The sequence below is a fragment of the Oncorhynchus nerka genome, linkage group LG7, assembly GCF_034236695.1.
Source record: "Oncorhynchus nerka isolate Pitt River linkage group LG7, Oner_Uvic_2.0, whole genome shotgun sequence".
Classification (NCBI taxonomy): domain Eukaryota; kingdom Metazoa; phylum Chordata; class Actinopteri; order Salmoniformes; family Salmonidae; genus Oncorhynchus; species Oncorhynchus nerka.
Window position 1 is genome coordinate 28,854,413 of NC_088402.1, and position 27,729 is coordinate 28,882,141.

General features: G+C 42.8%; 1 protein-coding gene across 3 annotated transcripts in view; it reads left to right on the forward strand.

Annotated features, from left to right (window-relative positions):
* Positions 1–27,729, forward strand: part of LOC115131417 (PHD finger protein 14) — a 143,692-nt gene that overhangs the window by 55,381 nt on the left and 60,582 nt on the right. For 2 of the 3 annotated variants that reach the window (XM_029663133.2, XM_065020383.1), the window contains exon 19: positions 14,633–14,750. In XM_029663133.2, the coding sequence (XP_029518993.1) occupies positions 14,633–14,750 (118 nt within the window). Of the gene's footprint in view, positions 1–14,632; positions 14,751–17,408; positions 17,853–27,729 lie in introns of all 3 variants that reach the window. The other variant, XR_010464298.1, reaches the window with a different exon arrangement.

Below are 27,729 nucleotides of genomic sequence, written 5' to 3' on the forward strand. Positions count from 1 at the left end.
TATATCTAACCATTAGGCCTAGGCTATGGTCAACTCTGTATCTAACCATTAGGCCTAGGGCTAGACTATGGCCAACTCTGTATCTAACCATTAGGCCTAGGGTTAGGCTATGGCCAACTCTGTATCTAACCATTAGGCCTAGGGTTAGGCTATGGCCAACTCTGTATCTAACCATTAGGGCTAGACTATGGCCAACTCTGTATCTAACCATTAGGGCTAGACTATGGTCAACTCTGTATCTAACCATTAGGGCTAGACTATGGCCAACTCTGTATCTAACCATTAGGCCTAGGGCTAGACTATGGCCAACTCTATATCTAACCATTAGGCCTAGGCTATGGCGAACTCTGTATCTAACCATTAGGCCTAGGGCTAGACTATGGCCAACTCTGTATCTAACCATTAGGCCTAGGGCTAGACTATGGTCAATTCTGTATCTAACCATTAGGCCTAGGGTTAGGCTATGGCCAACTCTGTATCTAACCATTAGGCCTAGGGCTAGACTATGGTCAACTCTGTATCTAACCATTAGGCCTAGGGTTAGACTATGGTCAACTCTGTATCTAACCATTAGGCCTAGGGCTAGACTATGGCCAACTCTGTATCTAACCATTAGGCCTAGGGTTAGGCTATGGCCTACTCTGTATCTAACCATTAGGCCTAGGGCTAGACTATGGCCAACTCTGTATCTAACCATTAGGGCTAGACTATGGTCAACTCTGTATCTAACCATTAGGCCTAGGGCTAGACTATGGCCAACTCTGTATCTAACCATTAGGCCTAGGGCTAGACTATGGCCAACTCTGTATCTAACCATTAGGCCTAGGGCTAGACTATGGTCAACTCTGTATCTAACCATTAGGCCTAGGGTTAGGCTATGGTCAACTCTGTATCTAACCATTAGGCCTAGGGTTAGGCTATGGTCAACTCTGTATCTAACCATTAGGCCTAGGGCTAGACTATGGTCAACTCTGTATCTAACCATTAGGCCTAGGGTTAGGCTATGGCCAACTCTATATCTAACCATTAGGCCTAGGCTATGGCAAACTCTGTATCTAACCATTAGGCCTAGGCTATGGTCAACTCTATATCTAACCATTAGGCCTAGGGCTAGACTATGGTCAACTCTGTATCTAACCATTAGGCCTAGGGCTAGACTATGGTCAACTCTGTATCTAACCATTAGGCCTAGGGTTAGGCTATGGCCAACTCTGTATCTAACCATTAGGCCTAGGCTATGGTCAACTCTATATCTAACCATTAGGGCTAGACTATGGCCAACTCTGTATCTAACCATTAGGGCTAGACTATGGTCAACTCTGTATCTAACCATTAGGCCTAGGGCTAGACTATGGCCAACTCTGTATCTAACCATTAGGCCTAGGGCTAGACTATGGTCAACTCTGTATCTAACCATTAGGCCTAGGGCTAGACTATGGCCAACTCTGTATCTAACCATTAGGCCTAGGGCTAGACTATGGCCAACTCTGTATCTAACCATTAGGGCGATAGTAGCCTACAGTAAATGTACTTTTAACCTGAGAATATGTTATGTGTTCCAACAGTTTAGAATGTGTGAACAAACACCCTATTAGCTGTGTTGTGTGATCGGTGTGTACAGTATTTATTGACAAGCCAAGCTTTTTTGTGTATTTTATTTGTGCCTTCACACTTGATTTTATATCATAATATGCCTTTTGTTACTACTGTGTTATGAAGAAAATGAGTTAAGCTCACTATTGAGTAGGAACCTTAAAGGACTCCTTGCTAACATATTCATTGTTAATATATTTGTTTACACACATGCCTAAATGTGATTAGTATTCGTTTACATACATTTCTATATGTGATTATTTATAACATGTTGTGGTATTACCACATTGGGTAAAAGTAACTGTGATTTATAGAGTACGAATATTGCTACTCATATGTGTGTATGTGAAGTTTCCTGGCCTCCCGGCCCCTATAGCTCTCAGCATTAAAGCTTGAATAAACTCTTGACTTTTTCACCTTATCACCATAGTGATAAATGAGAGTTACACAGCTAATTACACTGAACCAAAATATTATCGCAATATGTTAACGCAATTTGTAAAGTAATTGGTCCCATGTTTTCATGCGCACAAAAAGGTTATTTCTCTCAGTTTACATCCCTGTTAGTGAGCATTACTCCTTTGCCAAGATACAACAACTGTCAGGTGGATGGAGTATGTCAAGAATCTGATTAAACAGCATGATCATTACACAGGTGCAGCTTATGCTCAGGACAATAAAAGGCCACTCTAAAATGTGTAGTTTGTCACACAACAGAATGCCACAGATGTTTTGAGGGAGTTTGCAATTGGCATGCTGACTGCAGGAATGTCCACCAGAGCTGTTGCCAGCGAGTTGAATGTTAATTTCTTTACCAAAGGCTGCCTCCAAGGTCGTTTTAGAGAATATGACAGCGTCCAACCAGCCTCTCAACCGGAGACCACGTGTAACCACGCCAGCCCAGGACCTCCTCTTCCGGCTTTTTCACCTATGGGATTGTCTGAGACCAGCCACCCGGACAGCTGATGAAACTGGGTTTGCACAACCAAATCATTTCTGCACAAACTGTCAGAAACCATCTCAAGGAAGCTCATCCGAGTGCTCGTTGTCCTCACCAGGATCTTGACCTGACTGCAGTTAGGCGTCGTAACCAAGTTCATTGGCAAATGCTCACTTTTGATGGCCACTGGCACGCTGGAGAAGTGTGATCTTCACGGATGAATCCCGGTTTCAACTGTACCGGGCAGATGGCAGACAGTGTGTGTGTGGTGCGAGAGGTTTGCTGATATTAACATTGTGAATAAGGGTGTCCCATGGTGGTAGTGAGGTTATGATATGGGCAGGCATAAGCTACGGACAACGAACACAATTGCATTTTATCGATGGCAATTTGAATGCACAGAAATACCGTGATGAGATCCTGAGGCCCATTGTCGTGCCATTCATCCGTCGCCATCACCTCATGTTTCAGCATGATAATTCATGGTCCCATGTCGCAAGGATCTGTACACAATTCCTGGAAGCTGAAAATGTCCCAGTTGGCATGCATACCCACCAGACCCGGTAACCCATTGAGCATATTTGGGATGCTCTAGATTAGTGGTTCCCAAACTTTTTATAGTCCCGTACCCCTTCAAACATTCAACCTCCAGCTGCATACCCCCTCTAGCACCAGGGTCAACGCCCTCTCAGATGTTGTTTTTTGCCATCATTGTAAGCCTGCCACACACACACATTTATTAAACATAAGAATGAGTGTGAGTTTTTGTCACAACCCGGCTCGTGGGAAGTGACAAAGAGCTCTTATAGGACCAGGACACAAATAATAATAATCCATAATTTTGCTCTTTATTTAACCATCTTACATATAAAACCGTATTTGTTCATCGAAAAATATGAATAACTCACCACAGGTTAATGAGAAGGGTGTGCTTCACAGGATGCACATAACTCTGCAATGTTGGGTTGTATTGGAGAGAGTCTCTCACATAGGTACGTGGTGGCCTAGAAGGCCAACATCCCAGGGTCACCTCTTCACTGTTGACGTTGAGACTGGTATTTTGCAGGTACTATTTAATGAATCTGCCAGTTGAGGACTTGTGAGGCGTCTGTTTCTCAAACTAGACACTCTAATGTACTTGTCCTCTTGCTCAGCTGTGCACCGGGGCCACCCACTCCTCTTTTTATTCTGGTTAGAGCCAGTTTGTGAAGGGAGTAGTGCACCACGTTGTACGAGATCTTCAGTTTCTCCAATGTGTCTGGCACCAGATGGATAGGCAGCAACAACGAAAAATACAGTCAGAGTTGGGCCCAGACCTGGATTCAAACACTATTTGAAATTATTCAGCAAACGCTGAAAGTATTTGAAAGATTTCAAATGGATGTTGAACCCAGGACTGGAAGAGAACTACTCTGTGTTGGGCCCAATAGAAAGGCAGACAGACAGGCAGCAGTGTCACTTTGAGGTTGAGACTCAGAGAGATGGAATCAGCACAGCGTAGAGAACTGTAACTGCCCCAATCCCTCATTTTCCCTTCTTCCCTCTCTCAGCCCCTCTTAGCCCAGGGTCCACAGAGACAGGGGGAGCAGGCCTAAGCGGAGGGAAGCTACAGCTGTGTTCTGACCATGGGGATGAGTAAGTCCGAGACGAGGACTGGGGGAGGGAGGGAGGGAGGGAGAGAGCTGAAGGATGGAGAGAAAGGAGGAGGGAGGTTCTGGAAGAGCAGTAACCTTTGGGATGATGAGTGCGTTTCCCATTACTGTCCTGACACAGGATCCGCAGAGATGATTTAATGGCGGCATTTTGTTTTTGCTGACTTCATTCCTTTTTTTCCTCTCCTCCACCATTAAAAGAGAAGAGAAAAGGCATACCAGGCTAGGGCTGGGCTGCTGTGTGGGTAGAGTAGCCAAGCAGCTCAAGTCTATTATTCCCCAGCCAGCTTCTTTCTTCCCCTCTCTTATTCCACGGATTCCACCGTCGCAGTGTGTGTCCACTCACTTCCTGGTTGCACCTCCTTCCTCCTCTTATCCTTCTCTCCTTTTTGTATTCCCTTTTTCCTCCCCTCCTATGTCTCAGTGACTACAAACTAGGATGAATCACCTAACACCCAGAGGTGCCTTATATCCTAATAGTGTGGCGTTTGCCCCAGCGCGCAGACAGATGTACACTGTTAAGGAATGTGTGTGTGCGTGCGCCTGTGGGTCAGACTGTCTTCCCTTCTTGTAACAGAACATAAGGCCAGGGTGTGACAGCACAGAGAGGCCCCCAGTGAGCAGGCTGGGGCACTAGTTAGGTCAGTCAGAGGCTAGAGGGGTGAGGCTCTACCTGCAAAGCAGAGGCCACAGACCTGCTGGTGCTACTGCTCCAATCCACACACGCACACAAACTCTGAACTCGGCCCACTGAGGCCCCCTGCTGGTGGACTAGGGGAACAGCAGCCTCATGGCCACCTAGGTGAATGATCAGTCCCTGGCAGCTCCAGACCTGGGTTCAAATCTATTTGAAGTCTTCCATTTTTTTTTCAGCATTTGCTTTAGTCTGCCTCAAGTGCCAGTTGGGCAGGGTTTGCACTTTTTGACTGTTGTATTGGTTCCATTGCTCTAGGCAAAGTATTTGAACCCAGGTGAAGGCAGCTTGTGGCTACCCCATTTCACTATAGTATCCTGTCTCCTTGTGAGTGAGTTGTGTCCTAACGAGCTTGTAAATTCCTTGCAATGGTGTCTCTGTCTCGCCGCATTCATTACCTCCTCCTGCCCACCTTGTAAAACAATGCCTCTTTAATAATGTCTCAGCACCGTCCCACTGCCCCGACACTAAATCAAAAAGTGAGAGGCTATAGGAGAAGACCGATAATCCACTCCCTCCGTTTCTATGAAGAGAATTCACAGAACTACTTTGTCACGGGGTGGGACGTGGGAGTCGATGGCTGAGCGCTTTGTGGCGCATTGATCTCCCGTCACGTGAACACCCTCCAGGTAATTGCACTGCCCTAGTGTGATAAATTCTTCCCCGTTGTTTCAAATACTCTGGGGGCTTCGGCGCCACACCGCTCCTCCTGCTCTGGCTCGTAAAGAAGAGAGAGAGTTGGGAGGCCTGGGATGAAGTAAATACGCCTTGACTGTTCCATACATGGACTACACTTTGTCTTTGCATGTGGTGCAACAAAGACATAAATAAGTCACATATCAAAGGATCACCGGGCCGGATTCGATGTGTTGTCATCAGGAGCTTATTTGTTTTCTGTTCAACATTCTTTTAACCAAGGGAAGACATTGTGAATGTTTTTGACAACAGTGATGGTTTTGATGATAAAGATGTTGATGTTGATAACAATGTTGAAGTTGTTGCTGCTGTTGGTGATGAGGACCTTCATCCTGGAGTGTGATATTCAAGGCCAACCGAGGCCACGTTGTTTTCCATGTCCATTTAAAATACTGCATGCAGATTAATCCCCAAACAACTAAACAACATCTAATTACCACTAACAAACATTTAGCAAATTAATATTTTCTTGACTCGACTCATTAAAATGTTTTCCCCATTTATCTGATTTAGACTACACCCCTTGTTATGTTGCACTTTGGTTGTCCAGCAGCTGTGCCATAACCACTAATATCACTCTCCCCAGAGTAGAACCCCTGCATGTATACTGAACAAAAATATTAACGCAACATGGAAAGTGTTGGTCCCATGTTTCATGAGCTGAAATAAGATCCCAACGTCATTTTAGAGAATTTGGCATTTTTACTGTTAGGGCTTAAAGTGCGTCAGAGTATTACTTTTTCTAAAATAATCTTATAATCATGTACCTGTGTGTACATTTACCTACACTGTGGATAAAACACTTATATTTTGGATACCAGCTGCAACCTAGTTGTCTAACCCAATGGTCTTATCTCAGTTGAGTTAACCTGTTTGGGATAGGGGGCAGCATTTTCACGTTTGGATGAAAAGCGTGCCCAGAGTGAACTGCCTGCTACTCACTCCCAGTTGCTAATATATGCATATTATTAGTAGATTTGTATAGAAAACACTCTGAAGTTTCTAAAACTGTTTGAATGATGTCTGTGAGTATAACATAACTCATATGACAGGCGAAAACCTGGGAAAAATCCAACCAGGAAGTGGGAAATCTGAGGTTTGTAGTTTTTCAACTCTTGGCCTATCGAATATACAGTGTCTATGGGGTCAAATTGCACTTCCTAAGGCTTCCACTAGATGTCAACAGTCTTTAGAACCTTGTTTGATGCTTCTACTGTGAAGGAGGGGGGAATGAGAGGGGATTGAGTCAGTGGTCTGTCAGAGTGCCACGAGCTGGTCACGTGTTAGCTTGAGTTCCATTGCATTTCTGAAGACAAATGAATTCTCCGGTTGGAACATTAAGATTTATGTTAAAAGCATCCTAAAGATTGATTCTATACTTGTAGACATGTTTCTACGAACTTTAATATAACTTTTTGGACTTTTCGTCTGAACTAAGCATTGAACATTTGGATTACTGGGCTAAACGCGCGAACAAAATGGAGTTATTTGGACATTGCACAAATCAAACATTTATTGTGGATCTGGGATTCCTGGGAGTGTATTCTGATGAAGATCATAAAAGGTAAGTGAATATTTATAATGCTATTTCTGACTTCTGTTGACTCCAACATGGCGGATATCTGTTTGGCTTGAATTGTTGTCTGAGCGCCTTACTCAGATTATTGCATGGTTTGCTTTTCCGTAAAGTTCTTTTGAAATGTGACAGTGGTTGCATTAACCTCTTCAACCTATGGGGGCGCTATGTCATTATTGGATAAAAAAAACGTGCCCGTTTTAAGCGCAATATTTTGTCACGAAAAGATGCTCGACTATGCATATAATTGCCAGCGTTGGAAAGAAAACACTCTGACGTTTTCAAAACTGCAAAGATATTATCTGTGAGTACCCCAGAACTGATCTTACAGGCGAAACCAAGATGAAACTTCAAACAGGAAATGAACAGGATTTTTGACGCTGTGTTTTACTAACGTCTCCTTATATGGCTGTGAATATGCTGTGAACGAGCTTATGCGCTCTGCCGTTCATCCAAGATGTCTGCAGCATTGTGGCGTATTTGTAGGCATATCATTGGAAGATTGGCCATAAGAGACTACATTTGCCAGGGGGCCGTCCGGTGTCCTTTGTCTAAATTGGTGCGCAATTGTCAGTAACACTCATTTTGCCATGGGATACAGAAGCAGAAGCACACTTCCAGGAACGATACATCATTGAAGAGATATGTAGAAAAACACCTTGAGGATTGATTCTAAACAACGTTTAAAAATGCTAGTTTTGCTATGGTATGAGATGACAGTGTTGTTAACAAAAGGCTAAGCATGAGAGCTAGCATATTGATTTCATTTCATTTGCGATTTTCATGAATAGTTAACGTTGCGTTATGGTAATGGACTTGAGGCTGTAGTCATGATCCCGGATCCGGGTTGGCTCGACGCAAGAAGTTAAGGAGAATTATATCTCTAATTCTGTGCATAACACTTGTATCTTATATTAAAGTTTATGATTACTATTTCTGTAAATTGATGTGGCTCTCTGCAAAATCACTGGATGTTTTGGAAGCAAAACATTACTGAACGTAACGCGCCAAAGTAAACTGAGATTTTTGGATATAAATGTGCACTTTATCGAACAAAACATACATGTATTGTGTAACATGAAGTCCTATGAGTGTCATCTGATGAAGGTTAGTGATTCATTTTTATCTCTATTTCTGCTTTTTTGTGACTCCTCTCTTTGGCTGGAAAATGGCTGTGTGTTTTTGTGTCTAGGCTCTGACCTAACATAATCATATGTTGTGCTTTTGCTGTAAAGCCTTTTTGAAATCGGACACGATGGGTAGATTAACAAGACGTTTATCTTTCATTTGGTGTATTGCACGAATATGTATGTAAATTACATATTTCGAAAAAATATTTTTGAATTTCACGCACTGCCTTTTCAGCGGAATGTTGTCGAGGGGTTCCGCTAGTGGAAAAGTGGGGTGTCGAGAGGTTCCGCTAGCCATAAAGCAGATGCTTTAAGAAGTAGTACTTGCCTACAGTTAAACGTCTGTAATTGCTCTGATTCCTTTAATATCCAATTATAACTCGCATGGCTTAGGTACCCCGGGAATCAATTGGATCTGACTTCCTCCCAATGTCTCTATGGCAAAAAAAAACGGAAATTATTCATTTAAATTAACTTTGAACGAGGATACACCTTCAATTTAGCCAATGTACTGACTTCTGACTTAAACACATCCTTTTAACTTTAAACCCTGTGATTCCCCTTTCTTTGTGTAATATCCGTATAATCTCGCTAAAATGCCCTTTGATTTCATTTGGTCGTGTCTGTGTGAGGCATCGGCCGTGATCGCCTGTGGGTGAGGAGGAACAATTCTAGGAGGACCCCTGTAGGGGCCATACACTCCAGACCCTTTGAAGAAGGGAATGAGAGCTGATCAAACCAAGGCTAATCCACCTGCTTGTCATCCCACTGATAGAGAAGGAGGGGGGAGAGAGGGAGATGGGGGGGGGGGTACAGGGGAGGATGTAGCAGGGAGGAGGGCCTCTAAGAACTCCTGTAAGAGATTAAACAGCAGATGAAAGGGGATACGAGTCACCCGCCGAGGGCAACATGTGTAGCAGACAAAACCAATCAATCGCCCACCTCACACCCAATAAGATTACATCAATCAATAACCGCTCTTATGAGTGATTGGATTCTGTCTCCTTCCAGAGGAGAGGGAGGAGGGGAGACGAGCGAGCGGCTCAATTTTCCCAATGATTAAAGCGGCGACAAATTGGTTTGATAACATCAAGGACCTTACTGTGGCTGAGTCTATAAGGGCAGTGTTCAGAGCAGATAGAGGTTGACCGACCACGTACAACGGACACAGTCAGTGAAGAGAAGGGTGGGATGGTGGGGCAACTGCATCACTTAGCTCTCAGACCAACTAGCCAATGACTGGCCTGCAGCACTAATCATTTATATGAGCTCAGTGAGGAAGAAGAGGAAAACAAGTGGTAGCATATACAATGAAAAAATAGTGGGCCTAAAACTGATCCTTGGGGGACACCATAGATAACTGTTACCATACCTATTGTAATTGCTGAGATATAACGTATGAATTGTGAAACAACACAGAATTGTTGTAAAATGTAAAAAATAATAATACTCCTAGATATAAATGCATTTAATAAAAGATCCTGACTCAAATTGAATGAAAACAGAAAGTGATGCAGAAGAACAGAAAGGAAAGGTTACTTCCTCTTGAACTTATTGCAAAACGCAGGTCTCGTCATTTAGAATTCCTATTAACTAATAATCATCTCCTCACCAGCCAACAGCCAGCCAGTCTGCATCAATGAGCAGTGTTTTAATTCAAAGATGCTCACAGAGATACACAACAAACAGTACAATAGGTTCATTAAGGTAAAGTAATTAAAAGAAGTAAACGGGGCAAAGTGTCATGCACACACACACACTCACCTAATAAAACAAAAGAAGCCTCCTGTGTGTGTGTGTGTGTGTGTCTCCTCTCTCTTGGCCCTGTACAGATGGAGATTCATGATCAATCAATTGGTGGTTGTGTGCAACAATCGGAGGATAGCTCATTAGCGCCACAGACACACTTGTGGTCATTTGTCTTCTTTTCACTGAGGAGGCCAGAGGGTGCTTTAAATTCCCCTTGTTTCCTTGAGGCCGATATGCCTGCTCAGCCCATCCAGTGTGACTGCTTGCGTGTGTGTGTGGACCACCTACCTCTGCAGGTTCCCTGCTGATGTGCACCAGCTGCTTCTACAACTTAGTAAGATGTCAATTATCTACCAATGAAACTGTTACTCTGGTCTTAGTCAATTTAACAGGTTTAGGGCTGACACAGAATAAACTTGGTCCTGGACTAAAAACATGCATTAAGGCCCTGAAACCAGATATTGATGTGCAAATAGAGGATGTGTCATCCACACCCCATTCTCCACCCTGAAATTTACCCTACTGCATATTCCCTAAACACTATCACCAGTCACACACTCACTGGATTCATGCATATGATGTTAATGTACTTAATTCCAGACCCTAAACTCAATTATTTACGCTTCATTAGTTAAAGAAGAAGATGATGAACTGAGCTGACTTGAACACCCATTAGCTATTCCACCAACGACTCATGGTATGGTGGAGAAACGCTTATCTCTGTATAGGTTTAATAGGATGTGAACAAAGCAGTGGCTACTGGTTTCCTCTGGTGTTTTCTCTTTTAACTGCAGATCGTGTAAGAAAGGCTGTTCTGAGCTGACAGCCTGCTGCTGACGGCAACTCGTTGCTACATTGCCCTGTCAGAGTAAATATATGGAGGAGATAGGGACAGAGGAGAGGGAGGAGAGACGTACACAGACACAACTAGTATGTCAAATATGTGCCTGCTGTGAAATGAATTGGGAATCACATTGATATATATGGACGTGGTTGTTTAATGCTTAATACCTCAGGGTTATGGAAGATAGATGACCTATTTTACATGATGTGAACGCCGTAGTAGCGAAACTACGTCCTCTGGCTACGTTTTCTGGGAAGCTGTGTATTATTTTATCTCCCATTCCTAATGTCTTTTTTTTTTTTTTTCAGTGAAGGTACAGGGAATGTAGATGCCTTACTTTTTAGTTTTCAACCTTCATGGCATGGCTGCTACACTAGTGTCTTATTACTTATACTACTGACTTCCTACACAGACTTTTTATTTAGCAATACTTGCTTTTGCACACTACAGCATGCAGTCTTTCAACAGACTTTGCTTCTTTGCGTTATTAGCAGTAGCTTTTTGGTCTAACTGTGTACATGTGTACATCCTATATTCATATTCAGATATTCTAATCAAAATGGGCAGGTTGCCTTCTCAATTTCCTTCTGGCCCGACTACTGTACATGAAGCAGAAGCAATTTGTAGGAGCGTTGATTGATCACCCATAGATTTCACAATAAACCCCTGCTCAGAATATTGACAGGGAGGTGTAACAGAGATTCAGCTGGGGGGGGGGGGCTTAGTTTAGAACGATCCCCGGTGGTGGTTGATCCTGTGGGAATGTTCTGAAACAGCTAGACTACTGTATGTGGAGAACTGCTCTAGAAACACAGTGGCTCTGCTGTGGCGAGATGTGTTCTTCTTACAACAGTCACCTACAGTCCTGTGTGACCGGGTCAAGGGGTGATGTCCATATGATGGGGATGCTTCCTCATTAGTGTGTGTTGTAGACTAAGGCCTTTATTTATAATAGGTTGTTTTATTAGAGTAGGGGTTCATGGTAGTTGTTGCTGTGAAAAGGGATCCTCTGACAGGAGGTGCTGGATTCAACCCTCCGCAAGGTCACCTGTCGTCATCACCAGTCTGGTTATGGTTTCTCTCTGGTTCTATATGTCGTTGTGTTACAGTTTCTCTATCCTAGACTTAAAATACACTCATGTCTATTGGACTTTCACGTAGCCTAAATCATGCATAGATGTCCATGAGACATTTATACAGAGATTCATCCTATGTGGTTCTCCTTCCCCAAGTCACTCTCCCTCCCTCCCTCCTTTCCCCCTCTCCTCCTCCTCCCTTTATAGAGACGGGGCGAGAGAACAGATTGACCTCCCTGGGCTGCAATCTGGTTGATCAGATTTCCATAGAAAAATCTCAATCCCCCACATTGATTTGGACATAATTAGTTAATCATGAACTAGAAGGAGAAAAGGGAGAGAAGGGGGATGGGGGAGTTGGACAGAAGGGCATTCAGGCTCAACCAATGGAATCTCATGAATGCTAAATGTTTAGTTTTTAGTAGTCTCATTTCCAACACAGAAAGACTCCCTCAGGTACACACACATATACAGTACACACACACCTACTTTACAATCTTTATTTGTATTTATTATATTCAGAATATTGATATGATGACTGATCAATTTCTTCCCTCTAGTACTGTGAGAAATGGGCTACTGACCAAAACGATTATCTAAAAACCATGTTGATATGAGCGATAGTCGTATTTTGTTTTTACTGCCTGTATTTTAAGATTGTAAAACCCTGTTGTCTAACCCAAGGACACCGTGGTAGTAACATTTAAGGATGGTTAACAGGCTTGTGTAATGACACAGCTATCTGGCTAGCCAAGCTATACACAAAGCTATGCTCATAGTATGACACCTGTGTAAGGTCAAGGGAAGGAGTGGTAACAGTGTGTTTTTTGATTTCATTAGCGTCTGCTCCCTGACAACTACCTGCCCTGTCATCATCTGTCAGTCTTAGTGTGTTTAGTTTATTAGGATCCCCAACTGCACATGCAGCAGCTACTCTGCAGTAGCTAGATCCACGTAAAACGTACAAATACAATACAGAACATTTATAGACAAGAACAACGTAAGATATTACATATTTAAAAAATGTAATAAGATATATATATATAGGAAAGGCACCAAGAGACAACAAAAATGCTATTTCAACACTTCATATATACATATTAATATTGTTAAATACTGTACAGTTAAAGTAGATATTTAGAGAGAGCAGAGGCGCTGTGATACAAGATGTTTTTTTTGTTTTTTTAAGCTACCTTTTTTTTTTTGCCTGAGTATCCTCTGGTGGCAGAGCATTCCATGATGACAGGGCTCTCTGAGCGACACATTAAATCTGTTTTGGTTTGGGTACAGTGAAGAAACCCATAGCGGCGTGTCTGCTGGGGTATGGATGTCTGTTTGAAGTGTATGCAAGTAGATTATACAAGTGGTTAGGCATTTTAAATACACACATGTTTCTTAAGTAGAAGAGAAGTAGTCCATTTCTCGTCAACCCTTCGCCATGAAGGACTATCAGGCATGTTGTGGATGTTAGTTGTGTATGTACAGTTAAGAACAAGGGGGGCTCCTCTGTATTGAACCAGCTGCAGCTTTGAACAACTAGTACAGTTGATCTTTGTGTCAATTTTTTAAAATAAAAGATATACCTCTCGGGGCGTCCAAAGTGGCACAGTGGTCTACGGCATCACTACAGACCCGGGTTCGATCCCAGGCTGTGTCATAACCGACTGTGACCGGGAGTCCCATAGGGCGACGCACAATTGGCCCAGCGTTAGGGGAGGGTTTGGCCGAGGTGGGGCTTTACTTGGCACATCGCGCTCTAGTGACTGCTTGTGGCGGCCCGGGCGCCTGCAGGCTGACTCCGGTTGTCAGTTGAACCATGATTCCTCCGACACATTGGTGCGGCTGGCTTCCGGGTTAAGTGGGCCGGTGTTCAGAAGCGCCGTTTGGCTGGTCGTGTTTCGGAGGACCCCATGACTCGATCTTTGCCTCTCCCGTTGGGGAGTTGTAGCGATGAGATAAGATTGCAATTGGATATCACGAAATTGGGGAGAAAAAGAGGGTAAAAAAAATCTAACACATAAGACATACCTCTCCCCATCTTCACAATAACTTTGTCAATATGACTTGACCATGATAACTGACCATCCAGTGTTTCTCCTAGGAGTTCAGCTTCTTCAACTTGTTCAATGGATACACCATTCATGCACAACTCCAGTTGAGGTTTAAATACAATTATTTTGTTTTTTAAATGTTTTTAAGACCAGTTTCCTGTTAATTACCCATTCTGACACTGACAGTAACTCTTGCGAAGAGTCTCATTGAGCTCACTGGCTGTAGGTGCTGATGTGTAGAGCAGTGGTTCTCCAACTTTTTTGGTTACTCCACCACCAACTGAATTTTACCCCTGAACTACCCCCTCATGTACGTTTTACAGTCTTCTCAAGTACCCCCTGTGGATAGGCCAAGTACCTCCAGGGGTCCTAGTACCCCTAGTTGGGAACCACTGGGGTAGAGTGTGCAATCATCAGTGTACATAATCATTTTAGCTTCTTGTAAGACAAGAGTAACGGCCCAAGGCAACTGCCCTGAGGGATCTTGCACTGTACATATCTGATGTTAGAGAAGGCTCCATTGATGAATACTCTTGAGTTATATTGGAACTCTGTGCGTGCATGTTTGTGCGTGCCTGCGTGGGTGTTCCACTGTATGTAACACCTGCCCTACCTCTCCTCTCTCCTGTAGGTGTGATGAGTGTTGTCTGTGCTACCACTTTGGCTGTCTGGACCCTCCCCTGAAGAAGTCTCCCAAGCAGACAGGATACGGCTGGATCTGCCAGGAGTGTGACACTTCCTCCTCCAAGGTGTGTGTTGTGTTGTGTTGGGTGGTGGTGATGATATATTCTTTTGGCATCACATTATTGAAGCAGCAGTTAAACAGCTGAATATTACCCTACAACAAATCTTACCAGGAAATATATAGTTATATGGGTATTAAGGATCAAAGGGAAAGAAATGTGTGTTTGAAGTGGTAAGAGTCGAGCATGGACAACAGCCATGGCTTCACTTACATTTCCCGATCTTCTTCCCGGATCCATTCAGCAAAGGGCTGGGCTATCTCTGTGAGCGACAGGGTGTACTGTAGTTAGTTTGACATGACAGCTCCAGGAACTGCAGCAGAAGCATGCGTCTCTGTGTCTTTTTACCTTGAAACCAAACCTGACAGCGAGCCAAAATGGCCGCCACCAATACCGGTCTCCTCATTGCTACCTCCTGAAGCGGTACTGCTCCATTTCCATCCCTTTCCATTTGAAATGTCCCTAACTGAAAATGGCAAGTCTCACCAGAAGCACTTTTTTTTGCATTTTAAATAATGTTTTCCTTATTGAATTACAGTGTAATCAAGGGTAGCATGCGGCAGCTTGTGAACCTAATTAAGTTGATAAATGTGAAGCGCATTTCAATTTGTCCAGGAAAGGGCATTCCTATTGGCTCTATGTGTGTGGAAAATGGGGGTTAATTGATGTTGCAGAAGGAGGAAGAGAAACATAAAAGCCTGAGCCATACTGAAAACGCTGCATGCTGGGAATGAAACGTTAAATTACAGGCAAAACGCAAAGGTTAAAGCTCAGTTAAAATGTTAGATAGCAGAGTTAGTGGAGGGTTACAATTTTAGATAGCAGACTGTAAATGTAAAATGTTAGATAGCTGACTAGAGACTTGTAGTTGTTGTAAAAACGTGTTTGTTGTTGTAGCCCTGTTTGGAAGGGGCATGACGAGGCGTCGGTGTACATGATCAACAACTGATGTTGTTTCTGCCCAACATTACAGTCCGGCATGTTTGTATTTTTATATTGTTCTCGTAGCTCTAGTTCAACAAGAGTGCCAGGCTGTTTCGCAAAGAGATAATACACATTAATATAACCCAAATCGTTTTTACAAAGCGTATAAGCATATATAGAAATGAAACCCATTTTCATGCGTAGAGCTGAAATCTGGTAATGAAGAGCCATGTTTGAGAGTATTACAGACCAGAATATACTGCCTGTGTGTACTGCTGTGGTGTAAATGTGTACTGCTGTGGTGTAAATAGGCATAGTATTTGGCAAAGAGGGTGGAGAAAGACTCACAACACTATCCTGCTGTTGTTGTGTGTGGAGTGTGTTGGTCTAAACGGGGGCTGTAGGAGGGGACACACACTCAATGGAAGAAACACACACACACACACACAATGGAAAGGAGCTTTTAAGTGGTGAAAGCTGGAAAAGAAGGGAAAGGGAAGGGGGGCACAAGTCTTTGCTTTTTAAATGTGCTGCTGCTCGAAGCCTGCTGAGAGAGAGAGAGAGTAGAGAGTCCTCCAGAGACCCCCAGGACCAGACCCAATCCTCTTTAATCACCCCCGTGCAACACACATACCAAACGCACACTGGAACAAACACACACAAACACATAAAAACAAAACACATTGCAACAAACCCACTGTTGGAATGGAACACACACACACAGACCTGCCCCTCTCTCGTTAATCACATGTTTCATCCCCTGGAGTGTCTTCTCCACTCATTCCCCATCCTCCCCCGTCCTCCCCTCCCCTCCCTCCCACCTCTCTTTCATCCCTGTGTAAACCCCGGTGGTGGCGACTACCTCTGTGTGTCCCAAAGCAGACAACATGTCTGTAGTGACAGGAGAGGAGAGCTGTGTGAGCAGGGTTGAGGAGTTGTGGACTTTTACTCTGCTCCTCTTCATCAGACAGTAGTGGAGTTACAGTAGTAGAGGGGACTTTTACTCTGCTCCTCTTCATCAGACAGTAGTAGAGGGGACTTTTACTCTGCTCCTCTTCATCAGACAGTAGTAGAGGGGACTTTTACTCTGCTCCTCTTCATCAGACAGACAGTTTGTACAGCGTTGTCACTATAGATCTACAGCTGTTAACAAGTGTCTGTCTCCCTCAGTCCAACTGCTGAACTAGTCCACACTGACTTATTCCACTATGTCCTTGTGGAGCAAAGGGCCTCTCTGTTGCTACAATACTAGTGAGATAGCCTTTTATCTGAGCAATGTTGATGGATATATAGTGTAATGTGTCTGTTTCTTGTTACTGAATAGATTTGAGCGGCACAGGTAGCCTAGTGGTTAAGACCATTGGGCCAGTAACGGTTTCGAATCCCTGAGTCGACTAGGTGAAAAATCTGTCTGTGCTTTTGAGCAAGGCACTTAGCCTGAATTACTCCTTTATGTCACTCTGGTTAAGAGCGTCTGCTAAATGACTCAAATGTAAATGTTTTACATTTTTCCTAAAAACCAAACTACATCGTCTTTAGCTGAAGTGTCAAACTTCTAGCTATTTCCATGTATTTCATTGAGTAATCATGTGAATCCAAGTCTGAGCAACAGTGTATGATAAAAGTGTTTGTCAAAACGCTTCACAATCATTACATACCTTCAGCTTGTTTGTACGAATGCCACAATTTCCTATTTTTTATAAAAGACACATGTTCTAAAAACTTGTAATGTGTTTTCAGGTATTAAGTCGGTAATGGGCGGAAGTGAGTGTTGGAGATAATTGCCTGGACTTTGCACTCTGGGAGATGAGAGCAGAATTTAAGGGAAGTTTTTCTATAATATGAGGCTTGTAAATGCCAAGCCTCTGCTGCATGCTGTGAATCGCTTGTGCCTGTGGGAAAGGAATGGTGCTTTAAATGGCAACTTTAAGTGCAGCTGAATCATACCTGACCGACTGTCTCAAATGTGATTTACATGGTGAGAGAAGCCAAGGGGGGTGGGTGGCTGGGTCGGTCACACAGAGCTGTGTCAGCCTGCTGGTCTGACAGTGGAGGAAAGATGTAGCTCTAGCTCGATGATCAGAATTTGACTTGTTATCCCTCCCTCCCGCCCTGACTGACTGGTAGCTGAGTGGAAGGAGCTTACATCCGGAAGGACGAATGGAACTGAAGGAGAGACCGTAGGTAGGTTGGGAGTAGGGACACAGGAGCCAGCCAGCGAGTCACAGTAAACTTGATGTAAGTTGAGGTTACACAATATTTTAAGTTGATTTAAGCTTGAAATAGTTGCTGCACCTTTTTAACTTATCTTTGATTTTTTTTGTTCAAACAACAAATATTTGTTTGACAATGCATTGCACCGTGTTCATGCCTTCGCTGTCCTTTGAATAAAGGACACAGATTAGCCTGTGAACTGTTAGTCTGATCCAAACGTTGGGTTGACGTAGTAGCAACATTTGACTTGATGAGTTTGGTCCATGATATTGTGGACCCCACGTGTAGTCATCCTCTCTAACTTCCATCCATCCTCTCTCTGTGTATCAGAGTGTTTGTCTCTCTTGATCAACACTGTGATGTCTCTTGTATTATACAATGCTTTTGTATTATGAATCGTCTTTCCCCGCGTCTTGAAATTAGGAGTGTAGAAAAAACAAACGGTCTGTGTGTAGGAATGCGCTCATTGGTGTCAGCAGACGCACACTTTTCTGTGTGTGTGTGTGAGTGTGCGTGCGGCTAGGCCAGGGTGATACAATTATTTATTAGGCAGCCTGGAGTTCATTACGGGTCTCTGGTTCTCCCTGCCTGCCTGGCTTAGATAAACCTGTGGCCTGACCAAGACCACAGCCCTAAATCCCTGCCTTCCCCTGTCACCCCAGGTCCTGGCCCAGTAGATCCCAGTAATAAACTGACAGTCGTGCCGTAATATACGGATGGCCTTTCATTCCAGAGCCCGTTACTCGGCCGCGGTAGTGCCGAGGGGGGCTTGTTTAAAGCTTTATTTGACATCCTGCATTGTGTTGGTGGCCACGGCGCCACTCTCGCTAGACGCCTCTGTAATGTATCCAGAGATGAGGAGAGGCAGTTGCCCAGGCAGCAGTTAAAGCAGTTGGAACGCTCTGCAACGGGTGGACGGTGGGTTCCTGTGTGGGCAGAGCTTCTTTAGATACACTTTAGACTTTACTTGTCATCAAAAGACTTAAAACTTGTGCAATTACTGTCCGTGAAAGAGTTATGTTTTCCTTTTCAGTTTATTCAAGGCCAAGAAACGACCAAGTGCAAAAAGGCCATTTTTCTGTAAAGTTCCTAGTTCCCTGCGTGACCTAACGCTAGTTGTGTGTTTAAGAAATCTAAGTTGCTGGTTTTGTGTGTGCGTGTTACTGTGTGTGCGCGTTAGTGTGTGTGTGCGTTCCTGTGTGCGCGTTACTGTGTGTGCGTGTTACTGTGTGCGTGTTACTGTGTGCGTGTTACTGTGTGCGTGTTACTGTGTGCGTGTTAGTGTGTGTGCGTGTTAGTGTGTGCGCGTTAGTGTGTGTGCGTGTTAGTGTGTGCGTGTTAGTGTGTGCGCGTTACTGTGTGTGCGCGTTACTGTGTGTGCGCGTTAGTGTGTGTGCGCGTTAGTGTGTGTGCGCGTTACTGTGTGTGCGCGTTAGTGTGTGTGCGCGTTACTGTGTGTGCGCGTTACTGTGTGTGCCCGTTACTGTGTGTGTGCGCGTTACTGTGTGTGTGTGCGCGTTACTGTGTGTGTGTGTGCGTTACTGTGTGTGTGTGCGCGTTACTGTGTGTGTGTGCGCGTTACTGTGTGTGTGTGCGCGTTACTGTGTGTGTGTGCGCGTTACTGTGTGTGTGTGCGCGTTACTGTGTGTGTGTGCGCGTTACTGTGTGTGTGTGCGCGTTACTGTGTGTGTGTGTGCGCGTTACTGTGTGTGCGCGTTAGTGTGTGCGCGTTAGTGTGTGCGCGTTAGTGTGTGCGCGTTAGTGTGTGCGCGTTAGTATGTGGTTAGTGTGTGCGCGTTAGTGTGTGCGCGTTAGTGTGTGCGCGTTAGTGTGTGTGTGCGTGTTAGTGTGTGCGCGTTACTGTGTGTGTGTGTGTGCGCGTTCCTGTGTGTGCGTGTTAGTGTGTGCGCGTTCCTGTGTGTGTGTTCCTGTGTGTGTGTGTTCCTGTGTGTGTGTGTTCCTGTGTGTGCGTGTTAGTGTGTGTGCGCGTTAGTGTGTGTGCGCGTTAGTGTGTGTGTGTGTGTGTGTGTTAGTGTGTGTGTGCGTTACTGTGTGTGTGTGTTCCTGTGTTTGCATTTCATTGGATGATATGAGCCGTTATAGGAGGCGGAGTGTTTTAGTCGAGTGTTTTGACGTTGTTTAAAATAGGGAACTATTAGAATAGGGTACCATTTGTGTTTTGACGTTGTTTAAAATAGGGAACTATTAGAATAGGGTACCATTTGTGTTTTGACGTTGTTTAAAATAGGGAACTATTAGAATAGGGTACCTTTTGTGTTCTGACGTTGTTTAAAATAGGGAACTATTAGAATAGGGTACCATTTGTGTTCTGTACCACGTTGTTTAAAATAGGGACGTTGTTTAGGGAACTATTAGAATAGGGTACCATTTGTGTTCTGACGTTGTTTAAAATAGGGAACTATTAGAATAGGGTACCATTTGTGTTCTGACGTTGTTTAAAATAGGGAACTATTAGAATAGGGTACCATTTGTGTTCTGACGTTGTTTAAAATAGGGAACTATTAGAATAGGGTACCATTTGTGTTCTGACGTTGTTTAAAATAGGGAACTATTAGAATAGGGTACCATTTGTGTTCTGACGTTGGTTACAGGGTTGCAGTTAATATACGTTTAGGTGTTGTTTTGATGTTCTACCCATTTCGGAGGATGATTACCTTTTACACACAGACCCATCAATCAGAAAGCTTCATGGCTTGACCTGTGAAAGTAGCTAATTAAGTTAGCCTAATTAAGTTAATGAAGTGTCATACTCTGCCGGCTTTACTAGAGGGGAGGAAATTGAAATAAAAATAGGGATCATTACTCATCGGCTGGAAGGACATTTATAACACGTCTGATATGAGAGATGGGAGGACATTTATAACACACACGTCTGATATGAGAGATGGGAGGACATTTATAACACACACGTCTGATATGAGAGATGGGAGGACATTTATAACACGTCTGATATGAGAGATGGGAGGACATTTATAACACACGTCTGATATGAGAGATGGGAGGACATTTATAACACGTCTGATATGAGAGATGGGAGGACATTTATAACACACATCTGATATGAGAGATGGAAGGACATTTATAACACACACGTCTGATATGAGAGATGGGAAGACATTTATAACACACGTCTGATATGAGAGATGGGAGGACATTTATAACACACGTCTGATATGAGAGATGGGAGGACATTTATAACACATCTGATATGAGAGATGGGAGGACATTTATAACACACATCTGATATGAGAGATGGAAGGACATTTATAACACACACGTCTGATATGAGAGATGGGAAGACATTTATAACACACGTCTGATATGAGAGATGGGAGGACATTTATAACACACGTCTGATATGAGAGATGGGAGGACATTTATAACACACACGTCTGATATGAGAGATGGGAGGACATTTATAACACACGTCTGATATGAGAGATGGGAGGACATTTATAACACGTCTGATATGAGAGATGGGAGGACATTTATAAGACACACGTCTGATATGAGAGATGGGAGGACATTTATAACACACGTCTGATATGAGAGATGGGAGGACATTTATAACACACATCTGATATGAGAGATGGAAGGACATTTATAACACACACGTCTGATATGAGAGATGGGAAGACATTTATAACACACGTCTGATATGAGAGATGGGAGGACATTTATAACACACGTCTGATATGAGAGATGGGAGGACATTTATAACACATCTGATATGAGAGATGGGAGGACATTTATAACACACATCTGATATGAGAGATGGAAGGACATTTATAACACACACGTCTGATATGAGAGATGGGAAGACATTTATAACACACGTCTGATATGAGAGATGGGAGGACATTTATAACACACGTCTGATATGAGAGATGGGAGGACATTTATAACACACGTCTGATATGAGAGATGGGAGGACATTTATAACACACACGTCTGATATGAGAGATGGGAGGACATTTATAACACACGTCTGATATGAGAGATGGGAGGACATTTATAACACGTCTGATATGAGAGATGGGAGGACATTTATAAGACACACGTCTGATATGAGAGATGGGAGGACATTTATAACACACGTCTGATATGAGAGATGGGAGGACATTTATAACACACGTCTGATATGAGAGATGGGAGGACATTTATAACACACGTCTGATATGAGAGATGGGAGGACATTTATAACACATCTGATATGAGAGATGGGAGGACATTTATGACACACGTCTGATATGAGAGATGGGAGGACATTTATAACACACGTCTGATATGAGAGATGGGAGGACATTTATAACACACGTCTGATATGAGAGATGGGAGGACATTTATGACACACGTCTGATATGAGAGATGGAAGGACATTTATAACACGTCTGATATGAGAGATGGGAGGACATTTATAACACGTCTGAGATGGGAGGACATTTATAACACGTCTGATATGAGAGATGGGAGGACATTTATAACACGTCTGATATGAGAGATGGGAGGACATTTATAACACGTCTGATGTGAGAGATGGGAGGACATTTATAACACACGTCTGATATGAGAGATGGGAGGACATTTATAACACACGTCTGATATGAGAGATGGGAGGACATTTATAACACACGTCTGATATGAGAGATGGGAGGACATTTATAACACGTCTGATATGAGAGATGGGAGGATATTTATAACACGTCTGATATGAGAGATGGGAGGATATTTATAACACACGTCTGATATGAGAGATGGGAGGACATTTATAACACACACGTCTGATATGAGAGATGGGAGGACATTTATAACACACGTCTGATATGAGAGATGGGAGGACATTTATAACACACACGTCTGATATGAGAGATGGGAGGACATTTATAACACACGTCTGATATGAGAGATGGGAGGACATTTATAACACACACGTCTGATATGAGAGATGGGAGGACATTTATAACACACGTCTGATATGAGAGATGGGAGGACATTTATAACACACGTCTGATATGAGAGATGGGAGGACATTTATAACACACACGTCTGATATGAGAGATGGGAGGACATTTATAACACACGTCTGATATGAGAGATGGGAGGACATTTATAACACGTCTGATATGAGAGATGGGAGGACATTTATAACACACGTCTGATATGAGAGATGGGAGGACATTTATAACACGTCTGATATGAGAGATGGGAGGACATTTATAACACACGTCTGATATGAGAGATGGGAGGACATTTATAACACGTCTGATATGAGAGATGGGAGGACATTTATAACACGTCTGATATGAGAGATGGGAGGACATTTATAACACACGTCTGATATGAGAGATGGGAGGACATTTATAACACGTCTGATATGAGAGATGGGAAGACATTTATAACACACGTCTGATATGAGAGATGGGAGGACATTTATAACACACGTCTGATATGAGAGATGGGAAGACATTTATAACACACGTCTGATATGAGAGATGGGAGGACATTTATAACACACACGTCTGATATGAGAGATGGGAGGACATTTATAACACGTCTGATATGAGAGATGGGAGGACATTTATAACACACGTCTGATATGAGAGATGGGAGGACATTTATAACACACGTCTGATATGAGAGATGGAAGGACATTTATAACACGTCTGATATAAGAGATGGGAGGACATTTATAACTTGTCTGATATGAGAGATGGGAGGATATTTATAACTTGTCTGATATGAGAGATGGGAGGACATTTATAACACACGTCTGATATGAGAGATGGGAGGACATTTATAACACACGTCTGATATGAGAGATGGGAGGACATTTATAACACGTCTGATATGAGAGATGGGAGGACATTTATAACACGTCTGAGATGGGAGGACATTTATAACACGCGTCTGATATGAGAGATGGGAGGACATTTATAACACGTCTGATATGAGAGATGGGAGGACATTTATAACACGTCTGATATGAGAGATGGGAGGACATTTATAACACACACGTCTGATATGAGAGATGGGAGGACATTTATAACACGTCTGATGTGAGAGATGGGAGGACATTTATAACACACGTCTGATATGAGAGATGGGAGGACATTTATAACACGTCTGATATGAGAGATGGGAGGACATTTATAACACACGTCTGATATGAGAGATGGGAGGACATTTATAACACACGTCTGATATGAGAGATGGGAGGACATTTATAACACGTCTGATATGAGAGATGGGAGGACATTTATAACACACGTCTGATATGAGAGATGGGAGGACATTTATAACACGTCTGATATGAGAGATGGGAGGACATTTATAACACACGTCTGATATGAGAGATGGGAGGACATTTATAACACACACGTCTGATATGAGAGATGGGAGGACATTTATAACACACGTCTGATATGAGAGATGTAAGGACATTTATAACACACGTCTGATATGAGAGATGGGAGGACATTTATAACACACGTCTGATATGAGAGATGGGAGGACATTTATAACACGTCTGATATGAGAGATGGGAGGACATTTATAACACACGTCTGATATGAGAGATGGGAGGACATTTATAACACGTCTGATATGAGAGATGGGAGGACATTTATAACACACACGTCTGATATGAGAGATGGGAGGACATTTATAACACACGTCTGATATGAGAGATGAAAGGACATTTATAACACACGTCTGATATGAGAGATGGGAGGACATTTATAACACACGTCTGATATGAGAGATGGGAGGACATTTATAACACGTCTGATATGAGAGATGGGAGGACATTTATAACACACGTCTGATATGAGAGATGGGAGGACATTTATAACACACACGTCTGATATAAGAGATGGGAGGACATTTATAACACACGTCTGATATAAGAGATGGGAGGACATTTATAACACGTCTGATATGAGAGATGGGATGACATTTATAACACACACGTCTGATATGAGAGATGGGAGGACATTTATAACACTTCTGATATGAGAGATGGGATGATATTTATAACACACACGTCTGATATGAGAGATGGGAGGACATTTATAACACACACATCTGATTTGAGAGATGGGAGGACATTTATAACACACACGTCTGATATGAGAGATGGGAGGACATTTATAACACGTCTGATGTGAGAGATGGGAGGACATTTATAACACACACGTCTGATTTGAGAGATGGGAGGACATTTATAACACACACGTCTGATATGAGAGATGGGAGGACATTTATAACACACGTCTGATATGAGAGATGGGAGGACATTTATAACACACGTCTGATATGAGAGATGGGAGGACATTTATAACACACGTCTGATATGAGAGATGGGAGGACATTTATAACACACACGTCTGATATGAGAGATGGGAGGACATTTATAACACACGTCTGATATGAGAGATGGGAGGACATTTATAACACACGTCTGATATGAGAGATGGGAGGACATTTATAACACGTCTGATATGAGAGATGGGAGGACATTTATAACACGTCTGATATGAGAGATGGGAGGACATTTATAACACGTCTGATATGAGAGGACATTTATAACACGTCTGATATGAGAGATGGGAGGACATTTATAACACGTCTGATATGAGAGATGGGAGGACATTTATAACACGTCTGATATGAGAGATGGGAGGACATTTATAACACACGTCTGATATGAGAGATGGGAGGACATTTATAACACGTCTGATATGAGAGATGGGAGGACATTTATAACACACGTCTGATATGAGAGATGGGAGGACATTTATAACACACGTCTGATATGAGAGATGGGAGGACATTTATAAGACACACGTCTGATATGAGAGATGGGAGGACATTTATAACACACGTCTGATATGAGAGATGGGAGGACATTTATAACACACGTCTGATATGAGAGATGGAAGGACATTTATAACACGTCTGATATGAGAGATGGGAGGACATTTATAACACGTCTGATATGAGAGATGGGAGGACATTTATAACACACGTCTGATATGAGAGATGGGAGGACATTTATAACTTGTCTGATATGAGAGATGGGAGGACATTTATAACTTGTCTGATATGGGAGGACATTTATAACACACGTCTGATATGAGAGATGGGAGGACATTTATAACACGTCTGATATGAGAGGTGGGAGGACATTTATAACACACGTCTGATATGAGAGACGGGAAGACATTTATAACACACGTCTGATATGAGAGACGGGAAGACATTTATAACACACGTCTGATATGAGAGACGGGAGGACATTTATAACACACGTCTGATATGAGAGATGGGAGGACATTTATAACACACGTCTGATATGAGAGATGGGAGGACATTTATAACACGTCTGATATGAGAGATGGGAGGACATTTATAACACGTCTGATATGAGAGATGGGAGGACATTTATAACACACGTCTGATATGAGAGATGGGAGGACATTTATAACACACGTCTGATATGAGAGATGGGAGGACATTTATAACACACACGTCTGATATAAGAGATGGGAGGACATTTATAACACACGTCTGATATGAGAGATGGGAGGACATTTATAACACACACGTCTGATATGAGAGATGGGAGGACATTTATAACACGTCTGACATGAGAAATGGGAGGACATTTATAACACACGTCTGATATGAGAGATGGGAGGACATTTATAACACGTATTATATGAGAGATGGGAAGACATTTATAACACGTCTGATATGAGAGATGGGAGGACATTTATAACACGTCTGATATGAGAGATGGGAGGATATTTATAACACACGTCTGATATGAGAGATGGGAGGACATTTATAACACACACGTCTGATATGAGAGATGGGAGGACATTTATAACACGTCTGATATGAGAGATGGGAGGACATTTATAACACACGTCTGATATGAGAGATGGGAGGACATTTATAACACACACGTCTGATATGAGAGATGGGAGGACATTTGTAACACACACGTCTGATATGAGAGATGGGAGGACATTTATAACACGTCTGATATGAGAGATGGGAGGACATTTATAACACACGTCTGATATGAGAGATGGGAGGACATTTATAACACACACGTCTGATATGAGAGATGGGAGGACATTTATAACACGTCTGATATGAGAGATGGGAGGACATTTATAACACACGTCTGATATGAGAGATGGGAGGACATTTATAACACACACGTCTGATATGAGAGATGGGAGGACATTTATAACACGTCTGATATGAGAGATGGGAGGACATTTATAACACACGTCTGATATGAGAGATGGGAGGACATTTATAACACGTCTGATATGAGAGATGGGAGGACATTTATAACACGTCTGATATGAGAGATGGGAGGACATTTATAACACGTCTGATATGAGAGATGGGAGGACATTTATAACACACGTCTGATATGAGAGATTTATAACACGTCTGATATGAGAGATGGAAGGACATTTATAACATGTCTGATATGAGAGATGGGAGGACATTTATAACACGTCTGATATGAGAGATGGGAGGACATTTATAACATGTCTGATATGAGAGATGGGAGGACATTTATAACACACGTCTGATATGAGAGATGGGAGGACATTTATATCTGATAGAGATGGGAGGACATTTATAACACGTCTGATATGAGAGATGGGAGGACATTTATAACACGTCTGATATGAGAGATGGGAGGACATTTATAACATGTCTGATATGAGAAATGGGAGGACATTTATAACACACGTCTGATATGAGAGATGGGAGGACATTTATAACACACACGTCTGAT